Source organism: Carassius carassius, chromosome 34 (genome assembly GCF_963082965.1).
Source record: "Carassius carassius chromosome 34, fCarCar2.1, whole genome shotgun sequence".
Classification (NCBI taxonomy): domain Eukaryota; kingdom Metazoa; phylum Chordata; class Actinopteri; order Cypriniformes; family Cyprinidae; genus Carassius; species Carassius carassius.
In genome coordinates, this window is record NC_081788.1 from 20,210,463 (window position 1) to 20,236,105 (window position 25,643).

The window sequence follows — 25,643 nt, forward strand, 5'->3', positions numbered from 1 at the left end:
AAAACACATATTAAATGTAACATAAACCTAATCATATAAAAATATTAATGTCAGTGCATCAGATGACTTAGTATCAGGCCAAATCGCAAAACACTACCATCTGGCCATGAGCAGCACTCCTTTCTGTCATGATCCCAGCAGTCAAAGGTGATCAGTAGAGTGACTGATCGAACTTGATAATGAACAAGATTTTAAGCTGCACATGCTAAAATCTTTAAATCACTCAATAAACACAGTGAGAGCCGCCCCCCCCCCCCTTCCAAGCCACCAGACATTGTGTGAGATATTGATCCTGCTGCAGTTTTTAATACCTGGGGTCCGGGACTTTGACATGAGATTGCTGGAGCCCAGGGTAAACACATGGGCCTAGGGTGAGCGGGATACAATAGGCCTTCCCTCAATGCCTCTACAGGCTCTTTGTGTCATTTTGTTGTCTGAAAAATCAGCTGCTGAAAAAAAGAGTTCTTAGTCAGGCACCTGCTAGAAAAGGTCTCATATATAGACACACAAAATAACTGGAGGATGATGGTGAAGTGGAACAGACGGGTTAGGATAAAATATCAGAGAATAATCACAAAGAAAGTTGCGTTTAGAATTTAGTTGGACATGTTCACCTGTCCATTTGCTGCTGAAATACACATGCTGACACACACACACACACACACGTTTGTTTTTGTGAAAAGTATTCTACAATACTGTAGAAACTGTATATTCTATGGCCCTAAACCAGCCCTACACCTAACCCTAACAGGAAACTTTTTGCAATTATACTTTCTCAAAAAAACTAATTCTGTATGATTTATAAACGTTTTGAAAAATGGGGACATGAGTTATGTCCTCATAAGTCACCCTCTCCTTGTAATACCTGTGTCATTATAAAAAGTTGTGTCCTGATACGTCACAAAAACATGCCCGTGTGTGTGTGTGTGTGTGTGTGTGTGTTGTGTGTGTGTGTTGTGTGTGTGTGTGTGTGTTGTGTGTGTGTGTGTGTGTTGTGTGTGTGTGTGTGTAAGTAAAGGTTTGGGTCTGTAAGATATGTTTAATAATTTATGTATTTCTTTATATATTTGTGCAAGAAAGGTCTCTTATGTTCTCAGCAGCCATTACTCCAGTCTTTAGTCCTTCGGAAATCATTCTACTATGCTGATTTGCTGCTCAAGAAACTTTAGAAGAAACTTTCATGATTATCAACATGAATAGAAAGTTCAAAAGTATTTATTAACATCATTTTTGAAACCGAAATAGAACTTAAAATATAAAAGTCTTCAGTTCTGTTCAATTTGAAGCATCCTTGCTAAATTAAAGAAATAAATCTTTAAAAAAAACTTTATACTGACTGAACGTTTATATCAGTAGTTTATATGTTTATACTCAAGATATATACCCATATACAATATTCTATATATATATATATATATAAATAAATATATATGAATGCTAAGGTGGGTATAACATTTTTGAGTTGTGTTTTATTTATAGCTTTTTTAGAAAAACTAAGTACAAAAACAGTTCAAATACAACTTATTTACAGCTCATGGCATTAATGTAATTTAATAACATTACAAATCAATGTACATCCATCTTGATCTTTTGTTTTGACAAATATCGAAAGTTATGTGTTTTTAGAAGTAATGTGTTTAAAGTGGCAGGCCTACATGAATGATGTGACATTTAGTGTCAGTTTACAATAAACTCCATTTAATAGCTTAAACTTAATACAAATTGAAGTAAATCAAAGTAAACAGTTTATTTTTTTTCTTATTGTCCTGTCAGCTCTTGATTTGTGTGAACAAATCCCCAACAAATTTGAATGTGTAAAAAACTGTACTAATTGGAGTACAGATAATAATACGGATTGCTATACATTATTACTAGAGGAAGTGACATTGAATCAGTGCTGAAAATCATGATTTCAAGTAACTTAAGAGTGCAACACACAGACCTTCCAAGATCCACATCACCTAGAGTGAACATTAAAACACCCTCACAATTGATGATCTGGGGACTAGGGTCTTTGAAAACAAATGTACTGCTGAAAAAAACAGAATACTTTAACTCAACTCAAGGTCAATTAACCTCTCCTCAATCTATGTCCACTTGTGAAAATAATGCCCAAAACTAGGTCAGTTTTAGCATGGTGGGAATTAAGATTGCTTGTTTGATGCTCTGGTTGTTAGGAGCAATGGTGGTCTAGGCATTGCAATCTATCACATTATCCCTCCTTTCAGTCCATCTCTTTCTTTCCCTCTCATTCAAACTGCAGAATTTACTCTGAAGCAGTTTATCTGACCCAAGTGACGCACAGCCCATTATGAAGAGCTTCAGTGACTCTTCCTCTATGATGCTCAGTTCATCGAAAATCCTTCAAGATAATAACATCGTGTGAGAGAACTGGCAGGGTCAGAGGTCATCTCTTCACCTTGGCATCCTCTTTGATCTTCCAGATCATGAGTTCCATGCAGGCTCGGGCATCTTCACTGGAGTCATGCCCTCCAACTGTAAAGAGACAGGAAACACAAAAACAGTCCAGAGCATGGTACTAAGAGCCTTTATGTGTCACGTTATGATATGGGTTTGATAATACACTACTATTATAAAACATTCCCTCAACCACTAGATAAGAAGGTGAAGCTCATAGAGGACAGATTGAACCAAAAAAATAAAATAAATAAAATAAATATATATATAAATAAATATAAATATATATATATATATAAATATAAATATATATAAATAGAGAGAGAGAGAGAGAGAGAGAGAGAGAGAGAGAGAGAGAGAGAGAGATAGTATAAAAAAAAACAAAAAAAAAAATATTTGTTGTACTGAATTTAATTTATCGTGTACAGGCACAGTAAATAAATACTAATGACAGTACATTCAGTTATTGATGACAATAATAACAATGTAAAACTTAATTTTAATGGTCCTTAAAAGTAAGATTAATTTTCTTTATGCAAAAAAGATTTTGTAATTTTTTTAAGGAGTGAATAACACCCTGTACATTTTGCTGGGATTCATGCAGATGATGCAAATGAGTGCAGATTAATAGTATCCTCACCGTTGTCTTGTATGATGCGTTTGAGGTAGTCGGCCATAAGGTTGCGCAGGGCACGCTTGTAGGGCAAACCCAGACGGTGAGGAAACACAATAGCGGTGTCCACAACCAGGCAGTGAATAAGCTAGTAAACACAGAACAGATAGAATCATTACATTAATAAATATTGATTAAAGGACAAAAAGATAGCATGCTACTTTACTGCACATACTTCTGCAAGCTTGGAATATTTAGGTATTTTATTATGCTGCCGTTAAATGGGCCTTTGTTTCACAAACACATGTAAAATTTTTAAAAATACTATCTAGGCAGGCAACACACTATGTTTTGGATTATTATGAAGACAGTACAAATAGTGTTTGTGTGAACCTTGAGCGCAAACAGGTCACTCTCAAGACTGTGTCCGATCAGAATGGACTCTGCACTGAACATGCTCAGTAGCACCGCCTGCACATCTCTCAGGGTGATGGTGGTGTTCTCCAGATCATCCTGCGTCACACCTGAAAACCTGGCCAGAAGGGAAACGGGTGTAACTGAAACTTGAAGACAACTGAAAGGCAAATGAATGGCAGATCTCTTAACACAATTCCTACCGTGTGTTATAATCCACCACTTTGCTGCCAGGCTTGACAAATGTGTCATAAATAACCTTGAGGTCAGAGTTAATGACGGTCACTCTGGTCAGCTCCAAACCTTGTTTTGTGTAGCACTATAAATCAAGTATTGAGATGAATTTGAGATTAATAAAGGATTAAAGCTGCTTGTAGTATCGTTAATATCACCTTTACAGAAACTTTTTAGACCACATCCCGTTTTCTTCATGAGGTTTTTTACATCCACCTAAAATAAGAGTGGGAGTATTTGAATAACTGTTATTCTCACCATCTCACAGTCCAGGGCGTAGACGCCTCCATTTCCATCTACTGGCAATGGCTTGCTAAAAGTCTTCACAAAACCATCCAAGGACTCTTTACGCCCATCTTGTACGTGTTGCTGAAGGAAAAGGGGACATTTGATATCTTATTTTAGGTTCAGATTTAGGAGAATGTCACATTTTAGATTTAGGAAATGATTGTGGGAGATTCAATATTTGCAGACGCATGATGATACCTACTTTAGACACTTCACATCCAGGAGAACCAACTGCACCAGAGCAGCAGTTGTAAAGTGTCTCCCAACCTCCTGGAACTATGTAAGACACAAAAACATGTCAGTTGAGCATGTCACTGAAATAGATGAAGCAGTTGTACGGTCTCATCCTGTCTCAAACATACACATACCCACCTCTGTTTCTGCGCAATCTTCCCCAGTGGTGACTGCACTCCTCTTTACGCACACAGCTGCCGTTAGCATTTATCTTGTACTCGGCGCCACAACGACAACAGATTTTGGAAAAAGCTGAGGAAGATATATAGGACACTTAATCAAAAGTACAAAAGTTATGGTAAGGGAAGATATTTTCAAATCTAATACAATATCATCTATCACAAATGTTTCAAGTAAAGTAACTTGTGTTCAATGAGTACATGAAAAACAAAACTGTACTGGCTGACTGGGTGATAAACGTTTGAGCGTAGTGCCACCTAGTGGTATGGCCTTTTATTAAAAGAATCAGCATCAGGAAATTGGTGTAAGACCATAAAAATAGAACTTACGGTCATTGTTTTTCTTCTCTGGGAGGTTATGGACGACAGCATGACCCGACACCTCAGGGTGAGGTCCGGGGTAGCCATGCTCCAGCAGCTGTTCTTCAGTCATTGCATACTTTTTCAGTTTTTTGTAGAGAATGGCTCCTGAAAACCAGGATGATGCAAAAACACCTGGTGAGCCTTTGGAAATACCCCAATAATATCATCCAGACTGGTTTAATGCTATAGAAATAATCTGGACATGGGTGAGTGAGATCAGAACAGAAAGCGGTGTTGTCATGGTTACCTAAAACTATCAATTTAAATAAAGATATAAATATTAGCTGAATTGTTTTTTTTTTATGTTGTTTTGGAAACCGAAACAAAATAAGTACTCTAATTATAACTAAACATGAAATAAAGATAACTAGAAATGAAATGTGATGAAATTATTAATAAATAATATATAAATGATACTAGAATAACACTGAAGTGGTAGTGAGGTACCTTTAAGGTCTACATCCTGCTGTTTGCCGGAGCGGTTGATTGTGTAGCTGGTTTTGGCAGCAAGCCGTCCACCAAGAACTCCTTCATGAGACTGACACTTTGTATTCACTGATACAGCCGGGCTCTCTTGAGAAATAAACAGCACCACTCATGGTGATAAAATAAATCCATAAAAAAAAAATACCAGACATATTTTTTACAGTTAAACAACAGAAATTACATAACTTCAGATAAACATCTGCTAGTTAACAAATAAATCCAAAGAAGAAAGGAGAGTATAACAGGAGTATTATTCTGCTTGTGTGTGTTAGACGTACTGATGGCAGGGGATGAAGGGGAGTTCTTGCTACGAAGTTTCTTCAGTGTGTATACAGCTACGTTCAGGTAGATGTTCTTACTGCTGCTCCTGTCACACACCACCTTCTCTTCTTCCAGAGCCTGAGAGCGAAGAAGACACAATATACACAACAATAAATCAACAATAAAGGAGTTGACATTAAAAGGGTTGCTCACCTAAAAATGGAAAAAGAATGTTGGCAACCATGCAGATGCTGGTAGCCATTGACTTCCATAATATGAAAAAATACTGTGGACTGTATGGTCATTAACATTCTTCAAAATATCTTCTTTTGTGTTCAACAAAAGAAAGAAACTCATACATGTTCAGAAGAGCATGAGTGTGTGAAACTGATGACATAAATTTTATTTTTAAAAACTTTAACTAAACTGGAATTATGGAGGTTTGATGACATACTATCTGAAAAGCTTCCTGTTCAGAGGAACAAAACTTCAGGCACTCATCAATGAAGATGTTTAGGTAACGCTGGCGGACATTAATGGGCACCTTGGCCCCAAATTCTGCAGGAATGACAGGACGCTTCATGGCAGAGCTCTGTGATAGGCAACAAAAACAGAATGTTAACTGAGGACATGCAAATAGACTGTTAAAGGGCTGTTAGAGGGTAACATCACCTTCATGGTGGGGGTGTGAGCCACTCTTTTCTGCACTGCAGTGGAAATGGTCTTTGACAGGATGCCCACCGATGTATGAGCTTTGAGTGAAAGCTGATCTGTCGCCACTCTGGTGGGTGATAACATCCGACTGCTGGCATCAGCTAGCCCTACAAAAAAAAAAAAAAAACAAATATAAATGTGTTTTTAACTCCTAATACTTAATCCTGCTGGACCCCTCATACCAGGCTTTAAGGAGGGCAAGGAGGCATTTGGCCGGTGCGCCACCCGTCGTTTCTCTCCAGAGAGCCCCTGTTTTGGGTTGGTTGATGCAGCTTTTACTGCAGCAGTCAGCTGTGCTGCCTGTTGCTGGGCCTTCTGCATGCGTTGGTAACAGATCTCCTGCGCTGTCATCCTCCGCTGCGGCATCGGCACAGCGTTCAGCGATGTCCCTGACTGAATGTAGAGAATTATTAAACTAAATATTAAACGGCTGTTCTCCTCCAATTTCTGAACACACGTACCGATTCATCAGTTAATAGTATAGGTTATGAACCTTATTTAGGTGAACTTTTTTCCTCCTAACTTTTTATTCTTATTGGAGTCTTAATGCTTTTTCACATCATATTAATACTGATATTAATATGTGAAGTTAGTAAGCAAAATACTTAAGCTCCAAAATACAAAAATGTAATTAAGTGATCAAAAGTAATATTGTTAAATATTAATACAGTAAAAAAATTGTTGTAATATATTTTAAAATTTAATTTATTTTAAAAAAGCTGAATTTTTAGCATCATTACTCCAGTCTTCAGTCTCACATGACCCTTAGGAAATCATTCGAATTTGCTGATTTGGTGCTTAAGAAACATTTCATATTACTATTTAAGTAAAAAAAATGTTATGCTGCTTAACATTATAGATATCTTTACTGTCTCTGTGACCAATTTAATGAGCCCTTGCTGAATAAAAGTATTAATTTATTTTGACACCAAACTTTTGAACAGTATAATATATATGTCAGTGTATAAATTGCTACAGATTCTGTCTTGACTTGCTTATGGTCATTAACTGTTGCACACCAAATACAGCTAATATGCAAATATGAAGTACAGGGAACCAATAACAGAGAGATATGTACGAACAAGCATTCTCACACTAACCTTTCCTTGAGCTTTAAAATGTGACACCCTCTTCTTCTGGCCAGGAAAGAGAGTAGTTAAAGTGCTTTCTGTTTCTTCCTCATCCCCCTCCTCCAGTTCCCTTGAAGACTAAAAACACACATGAGAATAAAACTGAAATTTCAGTTAAAACTAAAAAACCCAGAACATACAACAGCAAAACATTTGCATAACAACCTCAAAATCCCATAAAGGCATTTTAGAGTAACCAAAATGACCGAAATGGAACTAGAGAAATGAATAAAAACTCTGTGTGGTACCTGCTTAGCTTGTCTCCCTTTGTCTTCAGTCTTCACCTCTTTGGATTCATTAAATATCCGCAGACACTCCTCCATCGGGTCCGAGTCATACTCCATCTCATCCTGCAGACAGGAGTAGTCCACTGCTTCACCACCACCATCATCATCATCATCATCCACTTCAGAATCATCTTCCGATGAAGTATCTTCAGACATTTTCCTTTTTTGATTCATGATACTTCCCAGTTTAAAAGCAGAGGCCGACTTCCTCACTATCCTCTCATCTTCCTCATCATCCTCTTCAGCACTCTCAGCACCGAACAAGTCTATGTGGCTCAGATTCCTCTGTTTGGTCTCACTTCTCTCTTTGGAATCAAGGACTAAGCTGTTTTTTTTGCTTTTGTCTTTAGTGCTGCTGCACCCATGGCTGCTTTTGTTTTTGCCCTTCTCGTTTGTGCTGTTCTCAAGTTTTCCGTTCTTCGGGTCTTTGAATTTGGGTGGCACCTTATCGGTTTTTACCGCCTTGTCCATTTTGGGCTTCTTGATGTTGGCACTTCCTCTATCTTTTTCCTTGTGGCAATGTTCACTCTTTATCTTAACCATCTTCTTGTTCTTTTCCTCAGTACTTTTTGACCCCGAACCATCTTTCCGCGCCTTTTCCTTAGACTTACTGATTCTGTCCTCATGCTTACTTTGGTTCTTGTCTATTTTACTTGTATTCTTTGAAGTAGAACTTTCCCACCTTTCTTTTTGACTCTTCTTATTGGATTCCTTCTCTTTTTTCAGTTTATCAGATTTTATATTTTTCCACTGACTCAAAGGCGTCTTTTTGTCTATCTTTTTGTTTGTCCTGTCCACATCCTGGGACTCCAAATAATCTGATTCGTTCTGTGAGAAAACCTCATCAGTATTAGACACTCGATTTCCTTGCTGTCCCATCGTACCTGACTCTCGTTCCTTTTTCAAGCTGATGTTGATCCCTTTGCGCTGCATTCGGCTTATGGATGTTGGACGATACTCTGTCCCAGAACTTTCCTCATCAGATTCAGAGAAACTCACAGTGTACTTCGGGACATATGCTTTAGAAGACATCGACCTTGGTTTCTTTGCCGTTGGAACATATTCCTCATCTTCCCCTTGTTTTTCAGGATAAAACCCCTTTCTTCCCTTTCCCTCTGAACACAAAGTATTTTGTTCTTTTACAGCTGGCTTAGCCGAATAGTTCGAGAGAGGGTCATACTCCAAGTCCGAGGTTGGTTTGGAGTTATCCAGAGTGTATTTACACTTTGTACGGGACGGGGGAGGTAACTCCTTTTTAATGCTTTTTTTTGAGACCGAGGTGGGCACATATTCCAGTGCATTGACAATGCCGTTGTCTGAGTCTAACGTGTATTTGCTTGAGTGAGGAGATGGGGTGTATTCACTCGCTTGGCCCATTTGATAGCTCCCAGGATCGTAGCCCTGATGGGATGATGCAGTGGGTTTCGGTCTCTTAACAGAGCTTGTGGTCGGCTCATATTCCTGATCGCCAATCTGAGAAAGCTGCTTCTTGTCCCTTTCCATCTCATTGCGAACAGCCTCAATGGCCTGATTGACCAACTCCAGCTCCACAGTACCCAGGTCCACATCCTGTCCCACCAACAGGCTCGACAGTGGCTCCCCATTATAATGTTCACCTGGTCTTACAACCTCTGGGCTGAATGGATCATATCCCTGATCTGTAAACAAGTTACAAAAATCAAACTTGATCTGTAAACAAGTCACAAAAAAATCAACCACAGGATCAAAACAATATATAGTGCATCGTATTTGTACATACAAATGCAAATAATTGCAAAAAAAGAAAAAAAAATCCCAGTTACTTCCTCTTCGAGGCATCAAAGTTTTTCTGCCAACAGTAAAAGCTATAGAAACGGGTTATTTTTAATAAATAAATTGGACTGTCTGACATATGACAGCACTATGTGGGCTTGTTTTAGTGTCTTTGTTCCGCAGCAGAAATCTTTTGTCCATTTAAATGTACATGAACCCGAAGACTATTTGAACAAAGGGAAAACATGACACAAACACATTTTAATTCACCGTTTGGACTCGCAGAACGCGCTTTAGTCTTATTGATGTCGTATATCCCAGAGGAGCCTCGTCTTTGTTTGCTGTGTCTGAAGTGACAGTAGGGTCTGCTGCACCCATCTGCACCGGATTTTCCATTAACATTCTCACAATAAAACGGGCAGTCAATCCCACGGAAAAATCCCGTAGACCTCAACATCGCGTTTCATTACCAGTGTGACTTTGTCTGCCTTTTAACTGGTATGTTTTTGTCACTACGTGCGTGGTTATTTGCATATCCATACGTTGCCACTTTCTTTCGAACAACAGACTTCCTAAGACGCCATATTTTATGAGCGACAGACGAGAGAAGGTAAGGCCCCCAGCGCATGTCGCGCTCTCTACGTAATACAGTTAACCGAATCATCCGCCTGTCAGAATTTAGCACGCCATCTACACCTCGCAGCTGCTTTATTTTAAAGCAGTTTATCTTGAAACATGTTAATACGTAGGCTTTAGGTTTTATATTCAAACCTTTGGCATTTAAATGAATAATTTGTGTGTGGGGGGGGGGGGTGGTTCATGATTTAAAAAGGTTTATAAACGTGGCAGAATATCAATGCGACATTTTAGATCAGGGGACTGTAAAGGGGTGCACACATTGAGAAGTGTTCATAACAACTGACACACGCACAAAAGGCTTTATTTTAAAAGTCGAAAACTGGGTTGAAATTATTCATCCACGATGGAGCTTCTTCCGGCTGCAGCAAGCTGGGGGAAGAGGGGACAAGAAAAAAAAAAGATATACAAGTGTATTTTGGAAGCAAAGTAATAGATCCCTTAGACTGGATAATTACTCCGAACGTAACTGCATGGTCCAAAAGCCTTACAAATGGCTGACCAAATTCACAACTCTAATTGACAAATACACAGGTTTGAGACATTAAACCACAGACTAAAAAAAAAAAATCCCTCCCAACAACAAGACAAAAACCCCCAGGGACCATCAAAGACCAATAAACAATCTTAGCCTGCTCAAAGAGTGTTTTTTTCTTCAGCAGCGTAATAAAGGGGCGTGGGGAGTTTGTGTAATAGTTTACAAATTACAAAAAACAATACTCACCTTATACACATGTGCAAATGTGAGCCCAGTGACAAAAGCAATTTGTCCAGGGTGAATATAAACCACAAACAGCCCTCATTCAGAAACTAGCAAATACAGAAGTGAAACTCTAAATCCCCTTACAATGCTTTTGATCAGACTTTTATAAAGGTGCGCACACCTGAATGCAATCTCAACTATTAACGGGCAGGACATCTTAGCCTATTGGAAAATGGGTGTAATTTGAATTCAATTGAAATCCTGATTTATCATTGGTAAATTACACACGTTTGAAAACACATCTTAGGTTAATTACCACGAAACAGTCTCCAGTATCCAATGAGAGAGCATTGGTCATCAGAGAAAGTGCTCATCTAACACTAGAGGGAGGCATAGCATAGCACAAAGTATGAAGAGGTATGACCCTGTTATCACAGTGCAAAACATGAGAGCCTGGATTTTGGTTATTTTTATAATAATAATAATAATTCCAGATCAAATATTTAATCCTGAAATTGAAAAAAAATTATTTTAGTTAAAAAAAATCTATAATAAATTATGAATATTCTATAGGTTCTGCTAATATCAATAATGTTAATATATACACGCAAAATTATAATGGCCCTTAATTTATGTACGTTCACACTTGTGGAGGACACATAGCAGATTGATCAAAGCAGTTTGTTGACTTCCTCCACAAGTTCATGTCCAACCCACACTTTTACAGTGGGCTGCTAAACTGCTCTTAGATCTTTATGACAACCGTGGGCTAGCTAACTTTTACAGTGTTTGCACCAGACGCTGTAATGTAGTCGGCCCTGGAAAGTTTAAGCGAAAAATCAGCACTTCTCTAGTGCAGCTCTAGTCATGTTGACTTAGTAAGGTAATGCACCATGGGACTCGTGCTCAGGTGATAGCGTCCTGTGATTATGTCAACAGGATCAGTCACTTTCAGAACCTGTTCGAAGAGGTTGATCTTTATTAGAAGTGTCAATGTTTGCACTATCAGCATGTGAAACGAGGCTCGTGATTCTGTGTGAACACAGGCAGAGGTTGAGAATGATAAAGTTCAACTTTACAGAAACACTGAAGACAAAACAAGAACACTGTTCAAAGCATTTTATTGCGTTTTTGTTGGTTTGATTTGTACAAAACGATACAAAATTCTGTTACAACAGTCATAAATTTAGCTTCGTGTGAACTGCAGTCAGCCACATTGTACAGTAAAGTGCTTTTTAAATCAATACCTGTTGCCCCTAAACGTGACCCCCATTTCAGATTTTCCCCCCAGTTATTATTTGACAAAGTTTTGAATTTGGAAATGGACAAACAGTGCTCTTAATAAGTGTTGCTGACAACACCCCCAAAACAATAGCCTTCAAACTAGAGGGTCACATTAAGATATAGATATATATAAAAACAATTGTGCGTCTGAATACTATTATCCCAATAAACTTTGAATTGGGGAAAAAGAAAACCAAGAAACTTCATATTATGATAATTTACACTGGTTTGTAATGGCTAATATTGGGCTGTGTAAAACAGGAACATTGAATGAGAACTTTCTACATCCCCCTTTTTGAGAATCCAAGTCAGATCTGTTAATTCAAGGCAACCCATAACTATAATATGGGTAAAAGAGTGGTGAATCTTTTGTCCGAGGCACAGGGACTTTAGAGGACCAGCCAAGCGCCACAGACTCTTCAGAAAATACAAACCCAAACACTTGGGATTTCTGCAATATACCAAAGCCAAGGAGAAAGATAAAACACTGAACAGAAGTGGTGGAAATGGTACTTTCCAGAAAAAAAACTGCTTTAAATCTCAGCTTATGAACATTGTTGTTTGCCATTTGTATATTATAGCAAAAGAAGTTTCCTGAACAAAACATGAGGAAACTTTTGCACATACAATTCAAGTCTTACTATAAGACATAAAAAACCCACAAAGTTGCATCTGTAAAAAGATTCTTAAAGAAAGAAAGACAAAAACAAAGGTTACAATCAGTGTCATAATAATCAGCACAATGGGCCCTTCAAAATCAAGGACTGCCATTAGGTTTCTCAAAGCATCTCAGAGCAACACGACAGAAGAGGTGACTCTGAAAACATTCAATATATGCTTGGGTGATTTAAACTCCCACTGGTGACATTAATGCTTGCAGAATTTATAAAGACTTAATCTGAATCCAGACATCTGGACTCAAATGCTTCATGCACCTCAGAGAGGGAATGATGGTCTGTGCTCAGCTCAACCAAGTATGCGGTGTCTTCTGAACTGGCTAAAGCGGATTCAAGATCAGCACTACCAGATACCACAGTGCATTCAATTTTAGAAACGAGTGCACTTTGGCTATAGCTGATGCATCTTACTAAAACGATCAAGCCACCAATCATTTCGGAGAGAAAAGGGGAGTTTAAACAACCCTGAAGCCATTTCCAAATCATGAACAAAAACAGTACAACATCAGATCTGTACAGACAAGATGACGCCCTCTCTTTTTTCCTTCCTTTCTCCCCCTAACTCCACTCACATTCACTCTTCTCACTCTTTACAGCATATACACCAACATGAATAAAGTAACAAAACTATAAAAAAGGAAAACATTCCACTTGAACAGCACCTGCATAAAAATAATATTCTTTCAATAAAAAGTTAAAGAAAGCTCAACGTTTGAAACAGTGTGGCACACTCTGTACTGGAGTCAACCATTAACGTATATAAAAAAGAAAAACAAGTAAACTTTCTTAGACCATTTCACTTATACAGCTACATTTTCTTGGAAGACTTTTTTTGTTTAGTTTTTATATATATATTTTTTTCCTGGAATGCTTTTTTTTTTTTTTTTTTTAGTTTTAGGTTACTTGAAAATAATCTCTCCCTCCCATCTTAATATTTATATAGTTGCTTTTTGGTGGCATCCACAATCTGACAGTTCGATATTTCTATAAACATGAAGTGGGGTACAAGCTCGAAGCCTAAACGCTCTGATACGGAAAGGTTTATAGTCACTCTTAATGGTTATTGATTCGGTTTTGGTGAAATTTACAGGAAACGTTAGGAGTTTCCTAGACATCGGTTTTGGATGCACCAGATGCTGCAATTCCAATTTGAGTCTTGCAATGCGAAAACCTTCTATACACCCTAAATCAAATGCATTTACTGGTTCCTCAACTAGGGGAACCCATGTCTTGAAAGCAGACTGCTGGGATAGTCTAACTTTAATGACACAGTCTGGAAGTGCTTGAATAACAAAGAAAAAACTAGCTATTCCTAACGGTCAGTCAGGGGATTTTCTTGTCGCTATTAAAAGGCTGTGGGGGAAGGACATTGATGCATTAAATTAGGCGAGGCACTATTATCAGAGCTTCGCTCCACTTATACAAGATCTCTGCTAAAGTAATGCAAGTCATAATAGCCTTCATCAGGGTTGCATAAGCATATACCAGTATCTTCAGTATCTGCTGAAGGGGAGGGGGATATATGCACACAAACACATACAGGAAGAACAATCCTTGAAAAACAAATGCAGTTGTATCTCTCATAGAGAAAATTCACAGTGGATCCAGTTGTAACGTGGAAGCAGCACAAAAAGAGGTTTGGGAAGGAGGTGGGAGGTATTAGACCTTTGGTGTCTGAGCTGGTATTTTACGCTCTACCTTTAATTTCTGAATGGCTTGTGTAACCCAATTTCTATCCTAAACGGAGTCCAGTTCATTCGCCTTGAGCTCGTAATTGCCATGCTGTCGAGTTGATCAAAGTGCTGTAGGAGCTCTTGCTGGAGCAAACTGGATTTGCAACAGGCACAAACTGAACCATCATTTAGAAAAGGGCTGGGTCCCATTCAAGTGGGCAGAAGAAATGGAGAGGATTTTGCACAAAAGGTAGCAGATACTTTGTCCATTTGAAATTGGAAAATTGTTCACGGGGAGCCCAGCCCAACTGATTAAACACAGTCTCCCACAATGACCAGCGGTGCCAGGAGCTGCCTGAGCTCGGAGGCAGACACAGGTGCTCCTTTCAGCAGGCTACTCCTCTGTCTGCGCTTGGCCAGTTTAGAGTTGGAGGGAGGGGAGAGGCGCATGGAGGTGGCACTGGCTGTGACGACCTGAGGCGAGTCCTGAAGCTGCTGTTCTTCCAGGTCGTCTTGCTCAGCTAGTTGCCGGTTCATGGCAACAGCCTTGCCTGCAAAGAACGTCAGGTCCTTAGTGCTGCTGTTCCTGTGAGCATGGAAGGAAGGACGAGGTTAGCTTGATGAGGATGCTACAAGCTGCATTGTATTAGCAGAAAAGCTGGTACCAACTCAACTCACCTTGGAAGCAGGATAGAAGAAGGGAGACAGTCAAAGGCACCCTGGAGAAAGAAGACAGTAAAAAATCATGAAGATACAGTCTAGGTTGCTAAAATGACACTTAGAAGTTTTGTTGAACAATCAGTAACTTACCCCTCGTACCCAGGGGTGCTGGAGAACCTGAGCAGCGCTAAGACGCTTCTTGGCGTCTCGCACAAGCAATTTGGAAATGAGGTCTTTGGCACTTGAGGAAATGTGAGCCCACTCTTTCTCTGGAAATTCATACTTGCCCTCTTGGATGCTTTCAAACAAAGTGTTCTGGGGGGAATCAAAGAAGCAAGATATGATTATGTATTCATTGATACATATGATACTTTTGATGTTGGTTTATAATGGTTCACACAGTGGTTGAATAGACTAGGGTGTGTGATTTACCTGACATGCATGACAAGGGTCTCCATTCTCCCATCCACAGTCGCTTCCACAGTGGCCAACGAAGGGAGGGTAACCGCTCAGCATGATGTAGAGGATGACACCCAGGCTCCACAGGTCACAGCGCTTATCGTAGATGGTCGCCTCCTCATTGAAGGCTTCCACAACTTCCGGCGCCATGTATTCAGCAGATCCACACTAAGGTGAGAGCAAGAAGAGGTAAGAAGAAAGTAATTGTTAGCACATGGGTCGTTTCAGTCAAAACGCAAGAACACTGAAATAGCAGTCACATCGGCTATGCAATGTGGCAAGCATACACAGAGCTAAGACATTTTTTTTAAATGTGTTATGTACTTTCTAAATTTTTTCCCCTCACTGTGGATGACCTTGTTCACATTCATGCATCTAGCTGAAAAAATGTCATGTGTTAATGTGAGAGCCCTAAGCCTGTCTGAAACCAACAGTGTGAGAATCACATAGTAAACAGCAGATCGCGCCAAGTTGGAGTGGAGGGGGGGGGAAAGCGTGGATAACGACAGATTTTCTAGTTGATTGCTAAAGTATTCATCCCTGGTTCTTGCTTATGAAACACATTTCTGCTGCAGTCTATATAGAAAATGTGATGGTGGCATACAGATCCTTAATTGAAGTAACCAGGGTAACGACTGATATGTCACAGATGGAGGCGGGGTAGTGAGTCATGGAGTGTTTTGAGGGCTCAGCTGCAAGTGCAGACTGCTTTGTTGGTTCGGGCTCCTACAGCATCTGCCTAAAACTAGGTCGCGCATAGGGACAGAAAAAATAAAAAATAAATAAAAAATTGTGCGTCCCAGAAAACCCACATACCATGCTTTATTACATAACAGCGACACACACTCAGTTTGCAACAACATCGCCACACGGACCGACAAAATTTGGATAAAACCTCTCTGAAATAACGGTTCAGTAGTTAAGCAGGACAAAAAAACCCTTCTGGAAGAATCTGCAGAACTGGGTTTCTTTTAGTTTTCCTTGACAGGCTGGGCCATCTTGCTGCATTAAGCCCCTATAATTATGCGGCGACTCGGACTGAGGTCAGTGTTACAAAATAACTTGCTTTAACATTTTTTCCAAGAGATCACGGATCCCAGAACTTCCCTGAATTTTTATACTTCAGTTCTGACGCATCAATGTCAGCATCTGAACCCTACATGACATAAAAGTATAATAATTTGCCCATATAATAACTTATTATCATACGAGGTTAAAGTTCACAATTTGGAATAAACCAATTATGCTGCAAATCCAGTGATTGGTATGACCAACCCCACTCTGTATATTTTCACAGGTGTTCAAATGCAACATGGTCATGTTTTGGTTTGTGTCTCTAAGGTTAAAGGAAGCGGTCGGTCTGCTCTACTTGTTTCTTTTGTTGTCCTCAACCCAGCTGCCGTTGTTGCTCCGCCTGCTTGCACTTATGTAATGCTATTTCGCAGTGCAGGAATCCGAGTGCAGACAAAAGCGTCTACTGTTGCACCCAACCCCCATCCACACCGCTGTTTTGGCTCTCCGCCTCTCAATACCCTCACTTCACAACCACCCCCGCTCCTGAACAAAAGACTTTCAGAAAGAAAGACCAATCCAGAGCTACATATACATTGCTACAGCAAGTAACCAGTCAGTTGTGTACCCAATTACTAGAAACCAGGAAAACAGAGCGACCTGTAATTGGCAAATGAGGGCTCATCAGCAGTTTCCTCGTGTTTCATAAAACCTAAATATATTCCTCTGACTCGCTTGTGAGCCTATCTCTGTGATCTGTGTCTCGAATGATAAGTGTGCAACAGATTTTCAGTTTCAAGACAAACTTCAGCTGTAAGACTAGCCCAGCATTGCATCAGTCACTTGCAGCTACAAGCATCTATCACATGCAGAGTACATATGGGGCTTTCCAAGGAAGGACAAACTGGCTTGATAGTCGCGCAGTCAGTTCATGTGTTTTTGTGGTTGGCAGTAAGGCATGCATCAGCTGATCGAGCGAGTCATCTATACATGCATGAATTTCCACTGCGGTTATTGGTTAACACGCAGTATAAGAGTACATGCAGTGCAAGATCATCAAAAGAAAGCCATTTCTACTCCATTCAGGAAGTAAAGTACAAGTACTTCTCAGAAACTGCGACTTTTTTGAACCATTTGTGATATGATCAGACTAGTACACGCACACACAAAAAGCCTGCGGTAACTGTAAAAAGAAAATGTTTTTAAAAAGGGGAAATCTTACAAGAAGCAAAAGCAATAAAGTTATAATCAAAGAGTTAACATCAAGCTAGCGGTGGAAAAAAACCCCTGATAAGATCCTTCGGATCCTGTCCAAGAAAAACATGTTGAGTGCATGACCAGAGTGCACTAGATGCTCCGCCCCCTTTCATCCGCCCTCTCACAAAACCAATCACAGAACAGTTGCTAGGTGTGGGGTGGTAAGACTGACTGAAAGACTAATGGCCAGACAGGCTTGAGGAAATCCACAGAGACAAAAACAAATGAGAAATGGAATCTAAACTGTGCTTAAGGGAGAAGGTACGGCAGGAAATTGAAGCACAAAGACAAAATTCTCCTCATGCTGTCCAGAAGTAGACAGGTGGGAAATGACAATTGAGAAATTGGAACTATATAAACACTGGCTCAAAGTAAAAAAAAAAAAAAAAAAAAAACATTCCATTTCTGGAATTCTGAATGAGGGCATGTTTTTTGGAAAAAAATGGAAGCAGCCAAGAACAAAACATTCTAACAAATCTGGAAGCTTCCTACTTCAAGGTGTTTCTCACTGCACAACTAAGACTGAATTGTTAAAGAGATAATTCACCCAAAATATTAAATACTTCATGTTGTTCAAAACCTATATGACTTCTCTTCACCTACACAAAAGTACTATTTTGGAGATATATTTTGTAGAATGATTTAACGGTTTTAACCGTTTTAAGGTTAAATGTTGATGTTAAGACTGGATCCCACTTACGTTATGTGTACAAAATAAAAAGGCAGACTTTGTTCAAAATAACATCTTTTGTGTTTTGCAGAAGGAAGTTCTATGAGGTGGAAATGACAGAATTTTCTATCTATTTTAATACATGTAATGCATTAAATCAAACCCTCTCCTCTACTGCAGATTCACACGAAATGCCCATCAGCAAGCACATAAAGACAACCCCCATATTGGTTTACTGACTATACACTAAAGCCTTTCACCCTTTAACCATTCAGTCCACAAATAGTCTTTTCAACAAGCCATTGGATCCAACTCAGGTTACCCTGAAAGCCCCATGCAGAGGATTTCTCACTGTCCACCCCCAACAAATCACCTGTTCTTGCCTGTCTTGTCCCAATCATTCAAAGCCATCAAGGTGAAGACAGATCTTTGCTAACACCCACACAAGCACACAGCGGAGATAAACTCTTAAGCTTAAAATAATAAACCCCATTTCAAATATTTAGAAAGAAACAGGAACTGGGAATCATTTTTAAGATTGTAAGCCAAATGTTATCCACAAGTCTGTGGAGTTGATAACTACATGGATGGGCTCAATACTGGTGCTCCACTATCTGACAACAGAGATTAGACTCTATAAAAGTTCCACTGTTGTAATAAAACCAGTCCTTGACTTCATCACTATCTCTAGAATGATTACATTAGCCAATTAGAATAAGCTACTCTACTGACCCTACTCAACATCCACCAATTGCATTAAAGCAGGTCCTCCTGATAAGTAACGACATTGACAATGTGCACATCTTATCCATGTACTTCAAAACAACAGGGAGGCGGCCGTCAACAGCTTATCATGTTTGTTTTTTCAGTCAAATGCAATTCTTTGTTTGGGTGAATCTGTATTCACAGGGTCACAAAGACACTCACTGGAGTAAGGAGCTCTGGAGTGGAGATGGGCGAACGGTCACTATTGAGTTTAATTCCGCTGCCTAGATCAAAATCACAAATCTTCACAGGCGAAATCTGCAAGAAACACATCAACAGAAAATCTAATCAAAAACCTTTGCTCAGAAATGACTATAGCCAAAACTGACAGGCACCACTGAGTGTTTACAGTCTGCCTGGAAACCTCAACTAATCTGATTAAAATGTTAGCAAAAATGCAAAGTATAATCTGAATCTCTGACTCGGCAATCATGCTGTCGTAAAAGACTCACCCTGTCCCCGTGCTCACACAAGATGTTTTCAGGCTTCAGGTCTCTGTGGGCCATTCCTACAAAAGCACACACACACACACACACGTCATGAGTTAGTTGTGTGGTATTCAGGCTAAGTGAAGATTTTAGACAGGGCAAAGATAGGCGGATGTTTCCAAAACAGCTTGTTGCTAAGTGCTACTAAAATTAGCTTAGCAACCCCTCACCCAACAGTACTGACAGGAATAAAACGTAAACCCACAACTTCACCTAGAAGTCCAGTGTGCATCCCTCAAGCTAGTTGATGAAATATGATCAAGTTACAACTTGATTAAATTTCCAACAACCCCCATAACCTCCCCTTCCTCAACTGTCTCCAGAGAAAACCATCCCTCATGTGTAACACCATCTTCTTATCTCCCCTTTCCAGGCCTAAAACACCCCTCCCAGTCTGTTCGCATACCTTTATTGTGAAGGAAGTCCAGCGCACTCGCAATGTCCTGCACCACAATGCTAGCTTCCTGCTCGCTGAAGTATCTCCTCTTGTGAATGTGGGCCAAGACTGAACCTAAAAAACACATTGTTACAAATTAACACCAGGGCATGCAATTCATACATTCCAATGGAGAGGGTCTCAATTTAGTTACTCATGGCTGGTCTTTGAGCCCAAGGGAGACTGGATAATGTTTCTCAAAAGTTACATAACACCACAGAAGCACACCTACCTCCTCTCAGCTTCTCAAACACAAGGTAAAACTTGTCCTCCTCCTCAAAGAACTCCACCAGCTCCAGAATATTTCTGTTGGGTGGACAAAAGATCGGAGTCAAAACCACATTGTCAACAGTGGCATGTTATTAAAACATGCAACATAAAAGTTTGACAATGGGTTACCTGTGGCCCTGACACTGGTACAGCATTTCCACCTCTCTGAAAACACGACTCCTGCTGTGTCCTGGCCTTTTCTCAATGATCTAAGAGTAAAAAAAAATTTTTTTTTAAATGGAAGGTTAGGATCAGAGCCAAAATGACAATTGCTCCTTAATCTAAGTGACCATCTGATTACAATCAACTTCCAAAGGAAATAAAGCCTGCTGTTTAATCCATTTCAAAGTTATAGCTAACCAAAAAAAGTTAACGATCAAGTGTTGTTTTTGTATTATATGCGTGTTGCATATAAGTGGATATGTGCACATTTTAAAACTGAATAAAGCAAATGGGATCTTAATGTTGATTTGGACCTGTATGCGCTGTATGGAGAAAAAATACTTTAATTTTGCACAGAAGAATGAATGTCATTGACATTTAGAACAATATGAAGGTGAGTGAAAAGTTTTTATTCTTGGGTGAACTATCCCTCCAAAAAACTAACATTAAAAAGTTCTTAGAAACTGAAAAGGAGGGGCCCACACCATTAATATAATCCCTCCAAGTCCAATGACCAAATGCACAAGCAGAAGTTACTATTTATATTGAATCAAATCCTCCCCCATGGGAGGCCTCTGTGTTTTCCTGACTCTGTGTGGCTCTTCCGGCTCCCTGGATTAGCTATTGAGAGCGTGCAGGCGAGCACACAATGCGTATCAGGGTTAAGAATGAGGCCTGCAGGCCAGCGCATTCCCAAAACCCTAGCACTGCTGCCACACGGCTGAGTCAGCAATCTCTACTCAAAAGCCGCAAAAACAATTACAGGGTATTATAAATGCTGAGGTATTATAAAAGGCAACCTGAGGGATGTGGTGACAGATTTCACCTAGTTGAAGTCTAAACATGTTATTTGCTGCACAAAAAAGCTTTCACAATATGTTGGCAAATACGTTATGCTATACGATGCAAGTGAGAGCACCCATAAATCTCCATGTTAGCTTAGAAAAGCGCCCTATAGAGTCTGACCGCGGTCTGTAAATCAAACCATGCTTGTAAACACTACCCAGGCCCAGCTGAGGCTGCTACTGGAGTTGTTTTCATTCAGCCTTAACTTTAGTTCAGACCAGGACACCAAAACCACGCTAAAAGGAGGAGGGGGATGGCAGGACATCTGGTGAGAGCTGTCTGAAACCCATCCCAGCATAAACTGATCTAATGCTTGTAATGATCCATCCCCCTAAGGGATTGAAACTCATCCCTAAATCATTATATTGTCTTGTGGGGAAGTCGTGGCCTGGTGGTTAGAGAGTCGGACTCCCAATCGAAAGGTTGTGAGTTTGAGTCCCGGGCCGGCAGGAATTGTGGGTGGGGGGGAGTGCATGTACAGTTCTCTCTCCACCCTCAATACCATGACTTAGGTGCCCTTGAGCAAGGCACCGAACCCCCAACTGCTCCCCGGGCGCCGCAGCATAAATGGCTGCCCACTGCTCCGGGTGTGTGCTCACAGTGTGTGTGTGTGTGTTCACTGCTCTGTGTGTGTGCACTTCGGATGGGTTAAATGCAGAGCACAAATTCTGAGTATGGGTCACCATACTTGGCCGAATGTCACTTCACTTCACTTTCACTTTTTCACTTTCACTTTGTTTGGCTGGATTATAAGAGGACCTTATATTAAAATAAAATATACTATATTGTTCCTCCTTTGTGTTTAAATTAAAAAAAGGAAGACAATTTAAAATTCTGATAAAAATAAGAAAATTAACAAAATATAGGGTTTTTAAAAAAAGTTTTTAAATGATACCGTCAGGACACAAAACAAAACATGCAAAATGTCACAACCATCACAACTTCCTCAAATCAGTCAAGTAAAAAGAAGACATATTTCTGGAACACAATGTACATTTCCTAACATGTTTTTGTTCTAGAATCTGCAATAAAAAATTATATATATATAATTATATAATAATTAATAAAAAAAAAGTAGGTAAACCCTTCAAGGATTTAACTCCACCCTAGCCCCTCCTACTTCTGAGGTTTAGGTTTCAGCAGACTTCTCAGTACATTATGTTCTTGCTACAGTACAACCTACAAGCCAATGAGAGCGCTGAACAGTAAGAGCATGTAACCATTCCACATTTCTGATTGGTTGGCCTTCTATCCGGTCTAACAAAAAACAATGAAGTCTTTCCCTTAAGCCTGCTCTAGAACTTGTAAAACTACAGTAGCACAACAGAGCCGCTGTTTGTTCAACCATCCGTGTCAGGGAACAACAACATCACGTGGTTAAGAGAAAGCGGCTTAGATAAACTACACAGACAGTTGCAAAAACTTCAGTTGGCTGTTTACGGATTTAAAAAATTGTGAATGAATTTAGTAATCTTAACATTTTCAAACCCAAGTGTGCATTTCATAAGCATTGCATGAATATGACCTAGCCATCCACAGCTTGCAGTAATCTAGCATGCTTTCTCCAATCACATGCAACAGTGCCAGTCACAGTCAACGTCTAACCTGCAAAGCATCTTACCTTCACAGCATATTCTTTGTGGGTGATTTGGTTGATGCAGGTCTGGACTCTGGCATAGGCCCCTTCTCCCAGCACCTCATCTTGCAGTTTATATACATCTGACATCAAAACAAAAGTGTTATTATTACACTACTGAACCCATTTGGACCTGTCAAACTGTAAAAGCATGCTTGAATGATTTCCCTGGAGAAATGTAAACACCTTGCAAAAATAGAAAACCCCATGTGATATGCACTTACCCTCAAATCGCCCTGAGAAGCTGTCTGTTGCCCTGCATCTCTTTTTCTTCTTGTGTCTCTTTTTGGCATCTGGGATGTCGATGGGCTGGCTGGATAGCATGTCTGCACATCACAACAGACAGAAAACTCATTTAAAAACCTGATACGCTGTGATATAAACGTGCACTGAAAGCAACTTGATTATACTAGGAAAAAATAAAATAAGAAAGTATTCATCCCTAATCTTTAAAGATAATATGTTAACACTGTTTCTGACAACAGGACAGGTCTTCCTATTGGTTTTTCCATAACAGTAGATAAAAACATCAACTTACCAGGTCGGGTGGAACAATCAAAATCGAAGGCAGATTCAAGGAGATGGGATCCTGTTTTGGAAAATTCCTCAGATTCAAAGGGATTTTGGCCCTGGAGATAAAATAATATATTATTCAAGACTTAAACAGTTCAACAGTCACTTATTACTAGGCTTCTAATGAACAACTAAGAGCTTCCTGGCATTCACTTTAATGTTTAATTAATGGTTGATCTCTGATATCCTATGCAATGGAATCAGCCTGATCGAAGTATAAATAAATGAGCATCTGTGCCTATCATGTGACATGATCCATTGCCTAATGCCAAAACAATTCATTTGTTCATGCAACAGCAGTGAAGGCGAGTGAGATTGCACTCTCACCTTAAAAGAGCGATGGAATCCGGTAACTTCAGTGATCTTGTTCTGCACCATTTTGTTCTGATTTGTGGGACAGGTTGATGTCGACAACGACACTCAGCTAATCCAATGTTTTAGGAACCGTGGTGATTTAAACGGATTCCTGTGGGGGGGGGGGATAGCATCATTGTAAATCTGGCAATGTATTTAATTACGAACTAAGCACTATAGCACTTAAATTCTGACGACTTAATTCTAATAACAGAATGCAATAAAAAGGAATAATTTGTTTATTATTACCCTTGCCATTATGAATTAGAATTAAACATGTGTAAAAAAAAAAAAAAAGGATTCAGAATCACGACTCGTGCGCTATATTAAAAAAAAAATCGACTTTATAGCTTTGTGTAAGGATAGACAAATAATAAGTGGTTAGCTCATTGGAGGTGTAGATCAACCTGGATTAAAAAGACGAATCGTGTTGACTACTTTTATGCGGATTTGAGTTTTCACACACCATTTATTAACGTCAATGAATACAAAGACTTATTTTTTCTTTTGCAAAATGTCTCCATTGTGTGTCAAAAAAACAATTAAATGATAGGGGTTTGTAACGATATGCGTTTGAAATAAAAATGACAATTCTTATTTCTGAATGAACTGGCCCTTTAACTCGACACCTCAAACAGTTAATATAAGGCTAAAGTTACAGGCGCAGTACAAGTCACGTCACAAGCAGACACTTGCATTTACATGCCCGTGAGACTTGTGCCAAGAATAACTCCGGTATAAAAAGCTCGCCATTTCCGTCCGTTATTGACTCATCGACATACATTACTCTCCTTATGAAAATAACGTTAAATCACATGCACTCGTGATGTTCAACGAATCAACACATTGAATGAATACAATGAATGATTCAAAAACAGTGTGCAACGCAGCGACTGTAATGAGTCCACCAGCATCTTAAATTCAGTGTGAAGCAACGAAAACCTCCCAAAGACAAATGACAGCACTAATTTATATGAAATTGTAATTTCGAGACATTTCCATTTCCAAAGATCTGCCAACAGTGAACCAAATCCAACCGTTGCGCCGCATCCTTTAAAATCAAAGTTTGCTCGTCTGTCAATCCCGATCTATCAGCTGAATGTAAAGATCGTCCTTACCCCCGTTACTGTCTTAAAAGCTCCAGGCTTGACGCCGTTGTATGAGCCTCTGCTTCGGGAGCAGCAGATGGTGGCCGTGGGCGGTAGGGACTAAGGCGTGGAAGGTACAAAAAGACAAACAGCGATCCTTGGTTTTATAATCGCAAGCCTCTTTCTAGCCGCCTCCTTCAGTTAGACCAACCCACTAGTCTCTGTAAACACGTACCACACACACGAGAGAACGAGAGTCACGTGGGCCGGTGACGAACGTTAGGATTTAAGCCTGAGGTGAATAGAGGCGCTGATGGTCTTTAGTCTGCTGATTTTTTATCACAAAAAAATGTAAAATCCTTTTAAACTGTTACTGATACCGTAATAAGAATCCACTCAAAAGATTGATTAAGACTCAAATGTTCATAATCCAAATCGTACGTCGTGTGTATACACTATTCGAACTAGCTTTCATTTAGCCTGATGCAATATTCTGCAACAGACAAATTAACTGTCAGAAACCCCAAATGACTAAGCGTGAGTTTTTAAACAGCTGGCAAGAACTGGTATTCATGAAAAATCTCTCTCTCTCTCTCTCTCTCTCTCTCTCTCTCTCTCTCTC

At 39.6% G+C, this 25,643-nt stretch overlaps 2 protein-coding genes across 2 annotated transcripts; both read right to left on the minus strand.

The window, feature by feature from the left end:
- Positions 1 to 1,841: 1,841 nt before the first annotated feature.
- LOC132114681 (RNA exonuclease 1 homolog) lies at positions 1,842 to 9,982 on the minus strand. The gene is made up of 16 exons (XM_059522941.1): positions 9,644 to 9,982; positions 7,583 to 9,279; positions 7,305 to 7,412; positions 6,387 to 6,597; positions 6,163 to 6,311; positions 5,945 to 6,082; positions 5,508 to 5,628; positions 5,191 to 5,316; positions 4,711 to 4,848; positions 4,340 to 4,453; positions 4,170 to 4,243; positions 3,938 to 4,048; positions 3,649 to 3,764; positions 3,425 to 3,563; positions 3,059 to 3,179; positions 1,842 to 2,496 (listed from the first exon to the last, which is right to left on the minus strand). The coding sequence occupies exons 1-16, from the start codon at positions 9,828 to 9,830 to the stop codon at positions 2,408 to 2,410; spliced, it is 3,639 nt and encodes a 1,212-aa protein (XP_059378924.1). The 5' UTR covers positions 9,831 to 9,982; the 3' UTR covers positions 1,842 to 2,407.
- A 1,834-nt stretch (positions 9,983 to 11,816) lies between these two features.
- On the minus strand, positions 11,817 to 23,991 carry LOC132114683 (MAP kinase-interacting serine/threonine-protein kinase 2-like). The gene is made up of 13 exons (XM_059522942.1): positions 23,907 to 23,991; positions 23,545 to 23,635; positions 23,231 to 23,332; positions 22,992 to 23,089; positions 20,492 to 20,571; positions 20,325 to 20,398; positions 20,063 to 20,167; positions 19,621 to 19,676; positions 19,331 to 19,426; positions 15,439 to 15,633; positions 15,157 to 15,321; positions 15,025 to 15,065; positions 11,817 to 14,932 (listed from the first exon to the last, which is right to left on the minus strand). Exons 1-13 carry the CDS (start codon positions 23,955 to 23,957, stop codon positions 14,659 to 14,661), a joined length of 1,428 nt encoding a protein of 475 aa, XP_059378925.1. The 5' UTR covers positions 23,958 to 23,991; the 3' UTR covers positions 11,817 to 14,658.
- Positions 23,992 to 25,643: the final 1,652 nt, after the last annotated feature.

Bases quoted from the DNA above. Each gene is read 5' to 3' on its own strand.
- LOC132114681 (XM_059522941.1), bottom strand. From the start codon at position 9,830: ATGTTGAGGTCTACGGGATTTTTCCGTGGGATTGACTGCCCGTTTTAT. The intron at 9,280-9,643 runs GTGAATTAAAAT...ACTTGTTTACAG, and splicing joins GCGTTCTGCGAGTCCAAACG to ATCAGGGATATGATCCATTC. The intron at 4,049-4,169 runs GTAGGTATCATC...CTTTTCCTTCAG, and splicing joins CTGGATGTGAAGTGTCTAAA to CAACACGTACAAGATGGGCG.
- LOC132114683 (XM_059522942.1), bottom strand. From the start codon at position 23,957: ATGGTGCAGAACAAGATCACTGAAGTTACCGGATTCCATCGCTCTTTT. The intron at 23,636-23,906 runs GTGAGAGTGCAA...TTTTATCTCCAG, and splicing joins GATTCCATCGCTCTTTTAAG to GGCCAAAATCCCTTTGAATC. The intron at 23,333-23,544 runs GTAAGTTGATGT...TGTGATGTGCAG, and splicing joins TGATTGTTCCACCCGACCTG to ACATGCTATCCAGCCAGCCC.